Raw genomic sequence first — 18,352 nt, forward strand, 5'->3', positions numbered from 1 at the left:
AAGGTAACAGCTGCCCAATGAGGACGGAACCGCATTTGTGAATGGAAGCATTCATGCTTGGGTTTCCTGTCCTTTGTATTTTCTCATAGATCGGAAGTTGTAACTTCCACATGGTATGAACTACTTCAACAGTCGCTATTTCTATTCTGTGTCCCAGGGGGAGGGGTGGTGCTAGAGTGAAAGCATTTGGCAGTGCATGCAACATTTAAAAAAAAAAAATCCCTTCTTTTGGCCAGCATTCAACTTTATAACATGTTTTTATTTTTACTTTTTTTGGGTGGAGACAGGGTTTCTCTGTCATCCAGGCTGCAATGCAGCGGTGGGAACGTAGCTCACTGCAGCCTCCAACTCCTGGGCTCAAGCGATCCTCCCACCTTAGCTATAACATATTTTTAAATTTGGACATGCATCCTCCTCTTCCTCCACCCAGCATGTGTATATTTACTCTCCTCTTATTCCTTCCAACCTTCACCCAAGTCTGTTTCCTGGCAATTTGGGAAGTGAGAAATGCCTGCATGGGGGGAAAGTGGAGGCGCATGCTGTGTTGTAATTTTAACAGGGAAGCATTGCCCAACGACAAAACCAGGGACTGTCTTGTGATGTTGCTTTCTGCCCACGCTACCTTTTCCTTTTCTGGGCTTGCTCTCATCCCGCGAAAAGCTGCACAGGCTGCCTCGCATCCAAAGGCTGTGACCTGCTTTAAAACAAAGCCTGATGATCCTAGTTTGAAGAGTGGGAAGGGCAACCATATGGACTGAGCTGTCATCTTTGAGTTCATTGTAAACATCGAAAGCAAGCAGCCCATTCAGTCCCCGTTCTAATCTTTAGGGATCTCTCCCACTGATGAGTTAGAAACCCTTCTAAACTTGTGTTTTCCTTCCTTCAGTTAACAAGGATTTATTAAGCACTTACTATTAATATATGCCAGGCACCATTCCAAGCATGGGGAGTATAGCAGCGAGGAGACTGAGCCTCTGTTCTGTCAATTCTGAAACAGCACTGACCTGTCAGCCAGGGCATTACAGAGGTGGTATGAGGACAGGGCGGGGCTGTCTGCAGGGCCCCGGTTAACTCCTTGTTCAATTACCTGTGATTTGCTCCAGGTCCAACTAAGCCAAGTACTGTACCAGAAAACCATGGAAACATTCTCAGGTGGGAAGATGATCTTTTCCTCCTGCTCCTTAACTTTTGCCCTTTGTCAGAAGGAGCTTCTGAGAGGAGAATTGCCTGAACCCAGGAGGCGGAGGTTGCGGTGAGCCAAGATCGCACCATTGTACTCCAGCCTGGGTAACAAGAGCGAAACTCCGTCTCAAAAAAAAAAAAAAAAAAAAAAAGGAGCTTCTGAGAAACGTGAGCTTTTCTGCTTACACCCTGAATAGATCTTCTAACCACAAATCCTGGCTTGGATTTCATCTGTCCACGACCCTGTGCGGTGCATGAATATATTCCTACTCTAAAGGAAAAAAGAAAAGACAACCAAAGGACATTTCAAAAATTATTTTCACACATGATTATCATACAGTATTACAATGTATTATGTGCAAAATTCCATTAAAAAAAATCATTTACAAAAGGAAGTACAACACAGTATATGCTGAGGGTTCTAGTTCAACAAAAGCCAAGGCTAAAAAAAGTACAAGGTACAAAGCCAACCAAATTAGATGACTATGCATCTTTACACAGTACAATGGCGTGCTTTTGTAACTACCTGTGTTACATGGATACAAGACCCTCATCGTTTGTGCACCTGCAAACTGGTTTTATTTAACGTAAGTTTAATTTCACTGTAGATTCTGATAATGTAGTTTTGTGTGTGTGTATTTCCAAATTTTTTCTCCATTGTGCAGCATCTTATTTAACTCCACAAAAGCCACATTATACATTACTTGGTTTCGGGTCCCAATAGTTTGATGCTGTTAGTTTTAATTTCTCTGGAAAGGGGAGAAAAGGTATTCTACTTGATTTTTTGTTTGTTTGTTTGTAGGAAGTGATTTATTTAAAGAGAGAGACAAACAGGAGAAGGAGAGAGAAAGAAACAGCGAACTCTCACACTGAGTGAGAGAATCCAGAAAGATACAATCCAGGAGAGAAAAGCAGCTCCACACGGAGTGGAAGGGAATAGAGAGGGATGGAGTTTAGGAGGGGAAGGCAGGCTTCCACGAGGGAGTGTGGAAGGGGACCCCAGAGGGGAACTCCAGGAGAGAGAAAAACAGCTTCAATGAAGCGGGTGTTCGTGGAAAGGGATCCAAACGTGGAGTCCCGATTTTTATTTTCCTCAGGGGGCTTTCAAAATTGTTTCTAAAAGCAAATCACACACGGAGTAGATTTTGCCAAACCTCATTGCATATTTACAGTATTTTAAGCATAGGTGGTTCGTTCTATCTCTTTTTCCACATCTTTCGAAGAGCCTGAACCAGCAGACTGCACTCCTCAGTCCTTTGTTAGAGTCCGTGATTCTCTCTCTACCTCTCTCTACATTCGTTTCTCTCCTTATTCTCAGTATCATTTGTTTAAAAAACAAAAGAGCAAAACACCACTAAACGTGAACAAGGTAACAGTACATCCGATTTCCAAAGGCATTCTGTGGCCAGTGTCAGGAATACATGGCTTTAAGAAATCCAGCTGTCTCTCCCCACAAAGTTGCCAAAACATCCAGTTACAGAAGAGAGACTTTTAAAATGCAATACTCTCAAATCCAGCAAGAGATTTATTTTTGAATATTAAATGTTAAAATCACATGCATAATTATAGAATATTTTAAAGTTACAAAAATATTTTAAAAACCAATCCTGACAGTTTACCTGCAACTGCTATAAAAATTTCTATGAAATATATAAAAACATGAAGGCTCTTTGTAAAAAAAAAAAAAGGAAAAAGGAAGGAAGGAAGGAAGAGATGAAGCCATCCACAGGAGTGAGGATCACCTGACGCGCTGCATCGGACAGTCTTGTCAAACACCTGCTGTTGAATTCAAAAGAGCTTGTGCCTTAAGTGTTTCTTCTGCACATCTACATACATGTAAGCCAACCTAGAACCTGACTGGGGGTAGGCAGCAAACAATCTCAGGACACTTGAACCATCAAATGCAATTCTCCATTGCCAAAAGAGACTCCTACTGTTTCACGAACCTCAGCTACCTTGCATGGCTAAAGTTGCCCTTGGCCCAGTTGGCCTATGGATGGCTTAGTCACTAAACTGAGGGGTCCCCGAGGAGGTGACTGCTTTTCAAGCTCAAGCACATAGAAGCCGGAAGGCAAGGCTTCCAGCTCCCCTTTGGATGCACCACTAGGAAGTCCCACCTGTCTTCTAGGAGGTGGTGAGGTCTTCTTCCCTGTTCTGGAAAATGACACCGTAAGGATCGTTCTTGATGCGTTTGTAGACAAAGTGGAAGATGTGGGGCTGAGGTCGGCTGTGCAGCTCTGCCTTGATTTTTTGAGGGTAAGTGTCCTCTGCCAGCTGCTGCCATGTCTCGTCAACGAAGAGAAAGAGGCTGTACTCCTCAGGGTCCCCCACCTTGAACTTCTCAGCGCAGATCTGACACACATCCTCGGTGGTGATATAAGGTTTCACAAGGAGGGTCTTTCCTGTGCAGCCACTGTTGACCTCCTGGAATGCAACTCGGAGGTAATTCTGCAGGTGTAAGAAGAATGTTGAGACAGTCAGAAGAGAAAACTAGACGGTGAGCATGATGGGAGACCAGGGGAGGGGGTAACTGTGAGCCACTTCCAGACCCTGTCCCGTCATAATGTCTGATGTCAGGCCATGAGGCTTTGGATGGCAAGCAAAGAGGCTATCTGACTTTGGACAGCGGCAAGGATAACTACATGATTCACTGCAACTATAAGAAGCCAGAAGTCCATGCAGGCCTGGTTCTGATCTTTCCATATCCCTCATAAAGCCTGGCTAAGAAACCCCTGCTTAAGAATGTGAACCACATCCAATGCTGGGCTTCTTCCCAGCCTGAAAAATAAACCAAATAGCACAAGAGTATGAAGGAAGTCAGGAGAAAGAGATTTAAAACATCGACACAACAGCACACACTGTGCTCACTTTTTGTTTTTTTCTTTTCCTTTTAAGAGATGGGATCTCACTATGTTGCCCAGGCTGTACTCAAGTGATCTTCCTGCCTCGGCCTCCTGAGTAGCTAAATCTGCAGGTGCATACCACTGCACCCGGCTTGTTCTCACTTTTAACATACTTTAAAAATAATCCTAGACAAGGGCAATAATTTAGGTTGAATCACACACACAAAAAAAGCGCTGACATTTGACTATTTTTTATCTCCCTTAAATGGTAATTTCATGTGATTCAATCTAATACAAGGCTCCTAGTGGCTCTGGACACAATGTGGAAAAAGTCAGGAGAAGAATGTTGATTCTGCCAAATACTTTGCAGATGGAGCTGATTACGTGCAAGGTGGGGCTGCAAGGAATTAAACAAAGACATTTGCAGGCTCAGGCGCTGCAATCGTGCCAGCCACATGCTATCATGAAATATGTAAACCTGTGATCTTACAAGATACAAAGCCCAGACCAGGCATAAAGAATCTTAAACTCACACTGGGTTCTCTTAGGTTTTGGGACCCCAGATAACTTTGTTTCTGTTTCCTTAAGAGTGGAGTTATCAGATGAAATTTTGAACACCCAGTTACATTTGAGTTGTATCTAGAAAACAAATACATTTTCTTCTTCTAAATCTGGCAACCCTGATCAGCAGTGAAGGGAAGGAGGGCTCTCTGTCCAGGTGCCTGCATGGTCACCACGAGGGTTTCCTGGGATAATAGAAGGGAAAGTTTGGGGAAGGATGGTGAGCTCTGCACATGTATCTGATATGTTTTATATCTGCTTCCGTGGGGACTTCTGCTAGCCCAGTCACTTTGCAAGAGAGGTGAGCTAGTGGGAAGCACCCAGAGTGACACTGACACCCTTAAAACATTTTTTTCCTTAGAGACAGGGTCTACATGATCCCTCTTTGACCAGTGAAGAAACTGAGACACAGAGAGGCTAAGTAACGTGCCTAAAGCCACACAGCTAGGACGTGGCAGGGTCAGCCCTACCACCTTTACCGCTAAGGTGTACTTTTTCTTCCCATGTGAGAAGACCTTTGTGCCTTTGACCTCTGATTTAGGGATTTCAGATGGAGCTTGGGTCTGAGGTTTTGCTTTGACCCCTGAGCTGAATGCTGAGCATGTCCCTCTTTGGTTACGTTCTGAGAAGGTGTGCGCCTCCAAGGTGAGCAGGGTCAATGAGGGCAGGAGGGAGTGGCTGCAGAAGCAGCAGCTCCATGGTGTCTGGGGGCTCCAGGTGAAGAGGTGGAGGAGGAAGGGTGTGTTGGCAGGTGGGGGAGGGAACAACGAACTTTCCTCACTTCCTCTGTTCTGCCTCAGGCAGCCCCTCCCTGGATGGTTCTATGATGGCACCCCAGGGGTCTGCATGTGCTGAGTGGCATGGGGACCTTCTTAAACAGTGCAACAGGGTGGGGAGTGTACAGCACATGCGTTCTCACTCTTTAGGTTTATGTGCTTGAGAAGGAATTTCCGAGAATACTGCAATCTTGGCGAAGAATGCGCTGATCTTGGCTTGCAAAGATCGACTTGTCTTTTTTTTGTTTTTGAGACAGGGTCTCATTCTGTTGCCCAGGCTGGAGTGCAGTGGTGTGATCATGGCTCACCGTAGCCTCAAACTCCTCAGCTCAAGTGATCCTCCCACCTTAGCTGCCTGAGTAGCTGGGACTACAGGTGACCACCACCACGCCTGGCTAACTTGACATTTTGTGTTGTGTTTTGTAGAGCGGGGTCTCATTTGTTGCCCAGGCTGGTTTCCAGCTCCTGGCCTCGAGTGATTCTCCTGCCTCAGCCTCTAAGGTGCTGGGATTACAGGTGTGAGCCACCTCATCTGACCCTCTATTTTCAGAGCTCTTATTAAAAATATGGCCAGGCACGGTGGCTCACGCATGTAATCCCAGCATTTTGGGAAGCCGAGGTGGGTGGATCAGTTGAGGCCAGGAGTTTGAGTCCAGCCTAGCCACCACGGTAAAAAACCATCTCTACAAAAAATATAAAAAAAAAATTAGCTGGGCATGGTAGCAAGCACCTGTAGTCCCAGCTACTCCGGAGGCTGAGGCAGGAGAATCATTTGAACCTGGGAGGCAGAGGTTGCAGTGAGCAGAGATTGTGCCATTGCACTCCAGCCTGGGTGACGGAGGGAGACGACTCCATCATAAAAAAAAAAAAAAAAAAAAAAAAAAAAAAAAAGGCAAGGCAGGTGAATGTGGACATGTAGACAAATCTGTCCTGCTTTCCAGATCCCTCCCTGCTTGGAAACTCATCATGGGGAACACATAAACAAAGGACAGGCAGGTTTTATCATTTAATTAAAAACCTTCAAAATATTATTTGAAGACATTTGGCAACTCACTCATTATTTCCCAGACAATGAATGAATCAGGAATTATTGTGTTGGGTAAGGATTTCCTTTGTTGTTGTTGTTGTTTTTATTTTTTGAGATGAAATCTCACTCTGTCACCCAGGCTGGAGTACAGTGGCATGATCTCGGCTCACTGCAACCTCCGCCTCCTGGGTTCAAGCGATTCTCTTGCCTCAGCCTCCTGAGTAGCTGGGATTACAGATGCCTGCCATTACACCCAGCTAATTTTTATATTTTTTAGTAGAGACAGGGTTTCACCATGTGGCCAGGCTGGTCTTGAACTCCTGACCTCAAGTGATCCGCCCGCCTTGGCCTCCCAAAGTGCTAGGATTACAGGCATGAGCCCTGATGCCTGGCCTTGGGTAAAGATTTCTATAGCCCTAACCCACCTCTACTTTATAAGAAACAAGCCCATTGGGAATCCCACATTCCCAAGCAGCAGCTCATGTTCAGGAAAAGCCCTGTCAGGGAACCTGAGCAGGACTCGCTCAGATGCTCTCCCAGTCACTCTGGGCTGCAAACTGCTGCTGAGATCCTGGGGTCTTCTGTTTTGGAGAGTGGGCAAGAGAAAAGGGAAGGAGAGGAGGACAGACATCACATCTTCTCCCTCTTCTCAAAGAGAAACTAGGCCAATTGCATCGCGTAACACAGCGGCTGTTTCCTGATGAAACAAAATCTCCAATGCCTATGCCAAGCGCTTCCTCCTCCTTTTTGACTTGCCTGCTTGTTTTGGCAGAAATCCTGCCTTCATGCAATTTGGTTTTCTTAAGGACAGCAAAACTTGGGCCAAATATCCCATGCATATATAAATGTAAAGAAAACAGAGCAGTGTAACAAGGCCAGAGGGTGGTTTGAGATATCCCTTTCCTGACAAATAATTCAACACAGTGGGGAACTCTGAGCTGGGGTGCACTGGGTTAGCCAGCTCTGCATTCCTGGAGGACGAAGGAAGCAAAGGGGTGGCCAGCTGCGCACCTGGAAGTCGTCCACAGAGGGGATGGTCCGGTTGGTGGTTCTCCGTTTGTGCCACTGCCTCAGGGTGTCTCTGGTCTCCGAGCTGAGCAGTCGTGCTGCTTGTTCTTCTTGGAAATTCTTTATCAGGGAAAGTGCTCCGTATGCACTTGTCAAGTAATAGCCTCCTGAAAAGAGCAGAAAGAGTGGGTCCTCCCAGTGCCAGCCTCCGCTCTTGGGTTTTTAACAGGGGATGCCAGCGTTAGAGGGCATGTTTTGTGTTTTTATTATTTCTTCTACATGCATTTCCTTGTGGGATCACAGAAGCACATGTCCAAGAGCATACCATTCACTCCTCCAACTGGCCCTTCACACAGCCATCCCGCAGAGATTTATGGAGCCACCCAGGCCTGGGAGGGGCCAGAGGAGCACAGACAAGCCAGCCTCACAAGGTTCCTGTTGTCACTGATGGGATTTCCATTCTAGTGCGTGAGACTGACCAAACCTCTAAAGCATTTGTTCGTTTGTTTTGTTTTGTTTTTGAGAGGGAGTCTTGCTTTTTGCTTTGTCATCCAAGTTGGAGTGCAGTGGCAAAATCTCAGCTCACTGCAACCTCCGCCTCCCAAGTTCAAGCGATCCTCCCCTGAGTAGCCGGGATTACAGGCATGTGCCACCACCCCTGCCTAATTTTTGTATTTTTCCTAGAGACAGGGTTTTACCATATTGGTCAGGCTGGTCTCGAACCCTGGCCTCAACTGATCCACCTGTCCCAGCCTCTCAAAGTGCTGGGATTACAGGCATGAGCCACCTTTCTTGGCCAAAATTATTACAGTGCAATTGTGAAAAATGTTTGCCAGGCATAGTTGGGGTATTAAGTCCTGATAGCAAGGTGGGGAGAAAGTCAGGCTTGTGAGACAATCCAAGGCGAGAATCACCTCCATCAGTCCACAGACTCCTGGCAACACCTGCCCTTGGCTTTCTCTTTTAGAAATTGATATTTTCTATTTCTGATAAACAAGAATTTTGTTGGCCGGGCGTGGTGGCTCACACCTGTAATCCCAGCACTTTGGGAGGCCAAGGTGGGCAGATCCTGAGGTCAAGAGATCAAGACCGTCCTGGTCAACATGGTGAAACCCCGTCTCTACTAAAAATACAAAAATTAGCTGGGTGTGGTGGTGTGCACCTGTAGTCCCAGCTACTCAGGAGGCTGAGGCAGGAGAATTGCTTGAACCCGGGAGGCAGAGGTTGCAGTGAGCCGAGATCGTGCCACTGCACTCCAGCCTGGCACCTGGCGACACAGCGAGACTCTGTCTCAAAAAAAAGAGTTTTGTTTAAAAAAAAAAAAAAAAGTAAAAAAGAAAAACATGGCCAGGCGCAGTGGCTCATGCCTGCAATCCCAGCCACTTTGGGAGACCGAGGCGGGCAGATCACGAGGTCAGGAGTTCAAGACCAGCCTGACCAACATGGTGAAACCCCGTCTCTACTAAAAATACAAAAATTAGCTGGGTGTGGTGGCGGGCGCCTGTAATCCCAGCTACTCGGGAGGCTGAAGCAGGAGAATCGCTTGAACCTGAGAGATGGAAGTTGCAGTGAGCTGAGATCAAGCCATTGCGTTCCAGCCTGGCGACAGAGCAAGACTACGTTACAAACAGTTCCAGCCTGGCGACAGAGCGAGACTACGTCACAAACAACAACAACAACAACAAATATTAAATGCATATTTTCTGAATTTTAAGTAAATTATACACTTTGAAAGAACTGTCCACAAAAGTGTGAATATTTCAAACATAATTTCTATCCCCTGATTCCCTTCCTTACCCCTTACTGACATAACATCTGCCATCTAGGATAAAATAATTTACAGGAAAATGATGTTCCGGTGATGCTGCTTTAGGAATGATCTCTTATGTTCTTGAGGAGTGTAAAAGGGCTGACGACACTGTGAGATGTGTATGTATTCGTTCATATGAATAATTATGTTTTGTCCTAACATAATTAGGTGCCTGGGGAGGAATTTATGGTCTCTGTGCTGAACAGCCACTAGGTGTCGCCCTGAATGTTTATTTAAAATTCCCTAATTGGGCACAGCACATTTTAGATTTACAGACATTCTTTGTCAGAATACCCATCGAATCTCTACTGTGAGCCACAGCGAGCTACAGGGGAGAAATAGGTTTGTAAGAAGTAGAATCAGAGTCCCCACTCTCCAGAAGTTTATGAATGTGTCTTTTGCTAAAAAAAACACTGGCAATTTATTCCTGCAGGGATCATAAGTCAGTTTGGTAAAAGGAGTTTTGCGCAGAAGTGTCACCGTTGACTGTTTATGTGAGACCCCGTGGAAGCCTCTCTCTGGTCAACAAGTAGCAACATGCAAGATGGCAACTGTCCCCTTCATGTGGATCAGGAGCCGCACACCCTGCAAACTTGCGCTGGATGTGAACTCGAGAAAGAAAAGCACCCTTGTTGTTTTAAGGTTGTGGATGAAAACTTGAGGTTATTTCTTCCTGCAGCATAATCTGGGTCGTCCTGAGCCATGCACTTTCCATTGATCACATGTCAAGCTTTTTGTGTAGAGTGATGTGAAGGGTTTTCCAGACCTTGCCACCTACAGTATAATTGCCCTAGTTAAGAGTTTTGAATTCTTGATCTTTCTTTTTTGTTTTTTTTTTAGACAGAATTTCGCTCTTGTTGCCCAGGATGGAGTGGGAAGGCACGATCCCGGCTCACAGCAACCTCTGCCTCCCGGGTTCAAGCGATTCTCCTGCCTCAGCCTCCTAAGTGGCGGGGACTACAAGCATGCGCCACCGTGCCCGGTAAATTTTGTATTTTTAGTAGAGACAGGGTTTCTCCATGTTGATCAGGCTGGTCTCGAACGCTCGACCTCAAGTGACCCACCTGCCTTGGCCCCTCAAAGTGCTGAGATTACAGGTGTGAGCCACCTTGCCTGGCCTGAATTGTTGAGCTTTACCAAATATTTGCCCCACAAACAAATCAGCATGTGACTGTGTGTGAAACTCAGTAATCCAGAATACAGATGCTATACAGAGAATTTCAGGAGAAATCAATATAAACACATTCAGGAAAGGCTGTGTGGAGGGGTCAAGATTTGAGCAACAGGACTTGGAAGACTGTTAGAATCTTTGTAGGGGTGGAGGGGGGCTCCCTTGGACTTCACATGTTAGACTCTCTAGCTCTCATCTGTTCAGGACACTAAGGAGAAAACTCAAAATGCTGGAAACACAAAACTGACCACACTTTGAAACATGTGGATGCAATTAGAGAAGGTTTTAAATTTCAGCAAAACTTTAGCCCTACCACAAGAGCTGTGCACTTCTAAGGGATTCTGTGACGCCTTTTTGGCAAATGAGAATACCTACTTAAACAGCAGAAAAGAGACGTGGCTGCTACCCCACAAACCAAAGAGGACTTTGGGCAGGCATGGAAAAGTCCCATCTGTATTGCTGCCACTGCTCAGTAACCTCTTCCTCCCAGGATGCACAGCTTCAGTTCGATGCCGTGCAGGCCTGGTCTGTGATCACAGCCAACCCGACTAGGCCGCCTGCTCTCCCAAGGAAGGAAGCCAAGAAGTCCCAGACACGGTTAAGTGGAAGCAGGCTCTAGTTCAAGTGCGAGCTCATCAGCCGCTTTGTGTCCTCACTAGCTGTGCCCTTGTCTATCTTGTGGGATTTGTGGGGAGATGACAGCCACCTATCCCATCAGTTATCAACACAGGACCTTGCCGGGGGCCCATCTGAGAAAGGGGCAGGAGGTATCTATCCTTGGGCCACAAGATATAAGCAAATGTTTGTCCTGAGTGCACACTGTCAGCAATGGAATCGTGACTTTCTAAGTGAAATTGGCATGTCTTTTTCCCCAAAGCCCTAAGAGCTCTGTATACTTATTACTGTAATTAAACATGATTGAAGCTTGAAAAAGAATAACCAAACCTCAAACTGTATTAATAACAAATATTCCAGTGGAAGGAAGGAAAGCATGCCGTGTTAGACTAACACGCTTCTCTTGGTCCCTGGGCAAAACCACATGTTTGGCCTTGTCCTGTCTAATCCCAGGGCAGAGCAGGCAAGAAAAGCTCCAGGGAGAGCCTCAAGGCTCATCGAGAAGTGTCTGGTTGCAGGGTCCGGAATATTAATGAGGAGACAGAAGAAGCTAAAGGGTGAAAGCATGAAAGAGGCCCATTCATACCTGCCTGGGGTTAGGGACGGGAGGAGAGAGATCCCTCCTCCTGAGTCAGCACTACCTAGGCCACGTGGGAAGGGCAAATTCAGGGCTCCAGGGAGGGCAGTCCCTCGGACAGGAAAACCAAGGCCTGGGGAATTCACATTACAGGACTGAGGAGACTAAGGGGCACATTCTGGGGGTGATAAAAATGCATTTCATTCCCTCCAGGGAAAATGCTGGGATGACACATTCCTTAGGGAATCCTGTCGGAGATGGACCTTTCCACTCAAGCCCAGACTGAAACTCACCGGAGGAAAGAATACATAAAAATCTCCCCCAGGGCCTGTCTGGGCTTTTATCTGGATACATAAAAATGGATTAAGAGGATTCACGGTGCACAGGCCTTGATTTGTCCTCCTTTAAAAAGACAAGCTCACATACAGTCCCAGTTATTTCTGCTTTTCAAGGCTGTGCACTACCGTGCCAAACATTCTAATCATTTCCATGGCAAAATACCTAAGGCATGTGTAAGGAGAAGGAATTTCTGCTAAGACACGTTGGGGTTAGGCAGACACAAGAGAAGGAACCCGAACTGCCAAGATGATAAATTGAAAGCAAACTGCACAGATTCCACACCCCTGTATTTTTATTGTAAAAATGGGCAGATACTTTAAAAAGAAAACTGGAAAAAAATTAATACTGTTTTCATCTTGAAAATAAAATTTTAAAAAATGAAAACAAGGCCAAACTTTTATCCATTTCACTAACATAAGAACAGGTTATTTATTTTTCTGGCAATGGAAGTATTCTCAACAAAAGTTTATAATTTCCTCTTGGAATCAAAGAAACCATTTCTTAATGACATTTATTCTACTGAACATATTTTTTTTTATTGCCATTAAGCAATCTTAGTGAATTATAGTTAAGATGGGGTTATATTTTTTTTCCAGACTTTTCCAAATTTTCTACCATGAGTGTGTATTATCACTTTTGTAATCAGAAAAAGGTTAGTACATTCTTTTAATTTAAAAAAAAATGCAGTTAACATTTAAGATGTCAAAAAAGCACCCAAGTAACTGCTTAATGGGTGCAGAGTTTTATTATAGGGTGAAGAAAACAGTTTGAAGCTAAATAAAGGGGGAGAATGCATGACATTGTGAATATACCAAATGCCACTGAGCTGTTCACTATGAAATGATAGTTATGTGACATGAATTTCATCTCAATTATAAAAAAGTTGAAAAAAATATCACCCAGTTCCTTCAACTTTTCTCAAAAATAGTTACCTTCTCCATGTAACAGCGATGGGTCTAGGAGCTCCATCATGTACTCAATTTCAGTGTCCAATTCAAGCATGTCACACTGAGCTATGACATAGGTCAGGACTGGCAAGAAGTCATCAGCGCCATACATCCTCCCTGAGAGCAGGAACAAACAACGAGATGGAATATTTTTACCAACTTTTCTTTCTTTCATATCCTACTTGCTGCTTTTATTAGAAACCAAGGAGTCACTCTGGGGAACTGCATTATTTATAAACAGAGGTGGGTGTTTCTGAAATCCTGTGTAGCCTGTGACCCTCCCAGCTGCTAATGTTAGAGACCAGCCCTTACAGTTTCAGAATGAATGTCTATGAATCACTGAACACATTACAGATTTTCTCCCTAGTTTTATAATTTGTATAAAATTAGGTGATAGAACAGAATAGTCTTTAAAATATTTTAACTTTTAGCAAACAGTATAAAACACTTATAAAATATTTACTTATGCTAATTCTTTGTGTTTTATTTCCTATTGCTTGCTGTGCATATTATTCACAAACATAATGACAAGACCAAACTCAAACCAGAAATAAGCAAACTTTGCTCTGTATTCAATGTGAGCACACAGCTAACTTCTTTAAATGTGCAAGCTTGGTATATGTTAAAGATATACATTGACTAATAGAAACATATTGGAAAAAATGTTAGCCTTTACTTCTAGTTTTCTTTACATCACTGGTTCTCAACTGGAGATGATTTTGTCCCCCAGGGGACATTTGGCACTGTCTGGAGACATTTTTCATTGACATAACTGGAGGGTGGGTGTGCAGAGGACATCTGGGATGCTGTTAAACTTCCTACGGGAAGCAGGACAGCCCCCACAACAAAGAATTATCCTGTCTATATCAGTGTCAAGAAACTGCTTCAGAGGAGCATAATCCCGTGCAGATATTATTTGGGGAATTTTTTAGAAATGACTGTGAGCTATAAAAAATATGTTTCCAATATGTGAAATATGCTTGCAGACTTAGGAGGCGATGTTCACATCCTATCATTACCAGGCCCAGGAGCTCATATTTTAATGTCTTCACTCAACAATTCCCAAAGTGCACACACATTCCTGTCTACTCAAGCAGTCGTTAATAGAGCCTGTGTTTTCTCTCTGCTGCTTCTCCATTAAGCAGTTTCACTCAGAAGAAAGTTTGTAACCGTCCTCGGAATTACAATAAGCTTACTGAAGACCTGGGACAATGCAGGGCTCCATCACTATCCATGATTCATAGTTACTCCTACATCTACAGGAAGCAGCAAGGGTAAATCTGAGGGCCGGCTTTCCAAGTTTGTAACTCTTTGGAGAATTTCAATTATATTGCTTCAGCTTGTAGCAAAGAAGGGCGAGCCAATGAAATGGCTCTAATGAGGCCTCATTATGACTGAATACTCTGAGTTTCTTTCACATACTATAGGTCATTGAAACAAACCTTCATTGGACAAAATGTTGTAATGATAATTGCTGATATTTCCATTGCACTTGGGGCTATGTGTGCGCTGTCTCGGCTAATCCCCACCTTATGAAAGAAAGGGTCACATCCGGCTACAGACACAGAAAACTGCAGCATGCAAGGTGGATTAAGAGGGCCAAAGTCCCTCCGTTAATTTTCTTCTTCTCGGAGGAAAAATTTGAGCTCAGACTCCAGAGACTGAATTTGTAACCATACCCTGAACTAAATCTTTAATTAAACTGGCCTGGTTCAAAAATCTTGCTGCCCTCATCTGCTTACATTTTAATCCACTGCATGTGACTAATTTGTCAGATATCAGAGAATCACTTATAATTTTGTAAGCCACTTGGTGAAATCAACAGACCAAAGGGAGGAGATACTGGGAATCAGAAAGCTTGACAGGAGACAGGTCTGTCCCTGGCCCGGAAGGGAAGCGGCACGGATCCTGGGCTCCCAGCAGCCTCACCTGAGTTGTTCTCCATGACGGTGTAAATGAGCTTGCAGACCCGCAGCAGCAGCATGACCTTCTTTTCCGGGGAATACATCTTCTGCATGGTCATGAACTTGACTTTGATTTTCTCTACATCCACAAAATCAGGGGTTGGGGCGAAGACCCCCAGCTCCTGCGGATTCCTCTGCCGCACAAGCTGTAGGTTCTCCTTGAGTTGCTTCCACGAGCCGTCGGCCATGTGAAAGTCCTTCAGCATGGCCTCCACGTGCCCCTTCAGGGGCTTCAAGATGCACTTGTGCATGGCTTTCTCCAGCACCACATCTGCCAAAGAAAGTGTAGCAGCTATGACCATTGTCTGAAGAAAGAAGAAACACAGCATCTGCTTTCTTAGAAGGGTCATCTATACCTCTAGGCATTGGCTGCAGGACACACAAATTGTACAGCTTAACATCCAACCAACAGACAACACCAAGCAGCACCATGACTGACATGCTAACATTTTTTTTCTGAAAAGCCAGGAAGACCTAATCTTCCTAAATGATGTCTAACTTGCATATAATCAACACAATGAAATATATTTGTTTTGATTACTTTCATGCCCTATTCCCATAAGTACAGGCAAATATGCTAGAAGACATTCTTTTGACCTAGTCCTTCAACTGGTCATCCAATTAACAGGAGAGCAAAAATACTATCTTAAGGGAAGGATTTTCTAATAAGGAGAGTTCAACATCCCTCAGAATATTTTCTGAGGAAGGTCAGGCGCGGGGCTCACATCTGTAATCCCAGCACTTTGGGAGGCTGTGGCGGACGGATTATTTGAGGTCAGGAGTTGGAGACCAGCCTGATCAACATGGTGAAACCCCGTCTCTACTAGGAATACAAAAAAAGTTAGCTGGGCATGGTGGTGCACATCTGTAGTCCCAGCTACTGAGAAGGCTGAGGCAGGGGAAGTGTTTGAACCCAGGAGGTAGAGAGGTTGCAGTGTGAGCCAAGATTGCACCACTGCACTCCGGCTTGGATGACAGAGTAAGATTCTGTCTCCAAAAAAAAAAAAAAAAGAAAGATTATTTTCTGAGGAAATAGATTCACCTAAATATAATGCATATAATATGTGATCTTAGATTCTGGACTAAAAAAATTCTTCATTTGCTATAAAGGACATTAGTCGGCCATTGAACACAGCCTGCAGATTAGGTAATATTGCTAAGAGGGCATCAGTATTAATTTTCTAGGTCTGATAATTATACTGTAGGTATTAAACAGAATAGCCTTGTTTTTAGGAAATATGCATTGAAGTATTTAGGGGTAAAAGGATACAATGTCTGCAACTTAAGTGGTTCAGAAAAAATGACAGAGTGTGTGTACATGTATTTGTGTGCATGTATGTGTATGCGTGTGGGTGTGAACAGAGAGAAAGAAGAATGAGGCAGATATGGCAAAGTGCTCACATTTGGGAATCTGGGTGAAGAGTAGATGTTTCTTTGTGCTATTTTTGCAACTTTCCTGGAAGTCTGAAATGATTTCAAAATTAAAAGTTAAAAATGTATGAAATGTGTTTCTGTTTCGAGTTAGGAAACACCTTTGGGTGTAGGAGGCATTCTTCCCTCCTTCTTTGAATGATTGCCCAGTGGAGTAGCTTTCTTGACTAATACTGAAATGACCAGTACCATAAATCCAAAGACGCGGCTGAAGACTATTTATATAATAATAACTCCACTGCTTTGTCAATAGCAGCTTTTTAATCTTACATGTTTGCACATTCTCATCAAAGCCACCTGGGTTCTGCTGCAGCATCCACACTTTAAAATGATAGCACCTTAATGTGATTCCATGTGGGAAGCCAATGGAACATGTAAGATTAGAAATAAGTTAGACCAGGCATGGCGGCTCATGCCTGCAATCCCAGCACTTTGGGAGGCTGGGGTGGGCAAATAACTTGAGGCCAGGAGTTCAAGACCAGCCTGGCCAACGGAGTGAAACCCCGTCTCTACTAAAAATACAAAACATTAGCTTGGCCTGGTAGTGCACGCCTACAATCCCAGCTTCACTGGAGGCTGAAGCATGAGAATTGATTGAACCCTCGAGGCAGAGGTTGCAGTGAGCCAACATCCTGCCACTGCACTCCAGCCTGGGTGACAGAATAAGACTCTGTCTCCAAAGAAAAAAGGAAAAGAAATAGTTGTCTCTCTGGCCTTTGGAATTCCTGACACTGGATCAGATCAGATTAAATTCAAATGATTACCTATTATTAGAAGGCCAGGAAAGAGAATCTAAGGCAGAGGTACAAACAATGAAAACAGTCCCCCAAGGTTAAAACTGAGGCCAAAAGTTAATGCTGACCCAACAATCATCAGATTCCCCAGCCCAAGTTTTTTTTTTCTTTTTTCTTCCTCCTCCATCTTATCCAGGAGATCTCTTTGTTTAAATACAGGTTTATTTAACTATAGGAATCAACGTTGATGGGAAAGAGGTTATAAAGTAGGAAGAAAAGCAGAACAACTTATGTCTGGCATTTAAAAAAATCACTTGGTTTACGCTGGTTGCTTTGTGTTATATGCTCGTGCAACTTTATACCATCTTTGACTTTACCCTATATCATCATTATGATAAAAAATTAATAACAGCAATTAATATTGAGCATTCAGATGGCCAGGGTCCATCTAAGTGCTTTACTTCACTATCACCTAATCCTTGAAACAATTGTATTATTTTTGCACAATATTATTATTATATCCATTTAACAGATGGGGAAACTGAAGCTCAGAGATGACTTATCGCTTGATAGAAGCCACATAGCTATTTTAAATAACCATTTATACAGCTTTTCAAAGTAAATGATCTTTTAATTGTAAAGTTCAAGTCACTTTATAAATACTCGCCACTTTATTCCTCTTATCCAAACATTTTGAAAGCTACATTCATGGTTATAAGTGACCGCAACTTGGTTAAAATAGGGTCATCACAGGAGGACAAAGGCCATATTAATCATTAATTAGAAGTGTACATGACTGTCCATAGTAGTGTTATTTATAATAGCCCCAAGTTGGAAATAACCCAAAGGCCCATTTGGACAGAATGAAAACATTGGATATATTCATTCAATGGAATACTACAATGAAATTCAGACAATGGAATGTATTTATTCAATGAAAAAGCTCACATTACTGCTCCAGAGCAACATGGATGAATCTCATGGACACAATGCTGTGTGAAAGAAGCCAGACACAAGAGCATCTCCTACAGCATTTCATCTATATTAAGTTCAAAAGCAGGCAAAACTAACCTGTGGTGACAGAAGTCAGATGGCCGTCACCCTTGGGGAGGATGACCTGGGCTGGGACAGGACACCAGGGGTCGGAGATGTTCTGTACCTGGATCTGGGTTGTGTCCACATGGGTGTGCATGTGTGTAAAATTTTGTTGAGATGAGCACTTAAGATGTACACACTTTATGGATGTAAGTTAAACCTCAATAAATGTATATAACATAAAGAGGTTAGGATATAATAAAACTCATTTTGGATTATGGAAATAACAAATCATCAGTACATATTGAAGAAGGTATATTTATCTTCAGCAA

General features: G+C 43.7%; 1 protein-coding gene across 4 annotated transcripts in view; it reads right to left on the reverse strand.

The window, feature by feature from the left end:
- Positions 1–2,148: 2,148 nt before the first annotated feature.
- The window catches only part of RIN2 (Ras and Rab interactor 2), a 123,246-nt gene continuing 107,042 nt past the window's right edge, over positions 2,149–18,352 (reverse strand). For 3 of the 4 annotated variants that reach the window (XM_017512658.2, XM_017512662.2, XM_017512661.2), the window contains 4 exons: positions 14,786–15,091; positions 12,842–12,973; positions 7,401–7,564; positions 2,892–3,630 (listed from right to left, as the gene is read on the reverse strand). In XM_017512658.2, the coding sequence (XP_017368147.1) occupies positions 3,307–3,630; positions 7,401–7,564; positions 12,842–12,973; positions 14,786–15,091 (926 nt within the window). In that variant the 3' untranslated portion in view covers positions 2,892–3,306. Of the gene's footprint in view, positions 3,631–7,400; positions 7,565–12,841; positions 12,974–14,785; positions 15,092–18,352 lie in introns of all 4 variants that reach the window. The other variant, XM_017512654.2, reaches the window with a different exon arrangement.

Source organism: Cebus imitator, unplaced genomic scaffold (genome assembly GCF_001604975.1).
Source record: "Cebus imitator isolate Cc_AM_T3 unplaced genomic scaffold, Cebus_imitator-1.0 Scaffold475, whole genome shotgun sequence".
NCBI classification, from domain to species: domain Eukaryota; kingdom Metazoa; phylum Chordata; class Mammalia; order Primates; family Cebidae; genus Cebus; species Cebus imitator.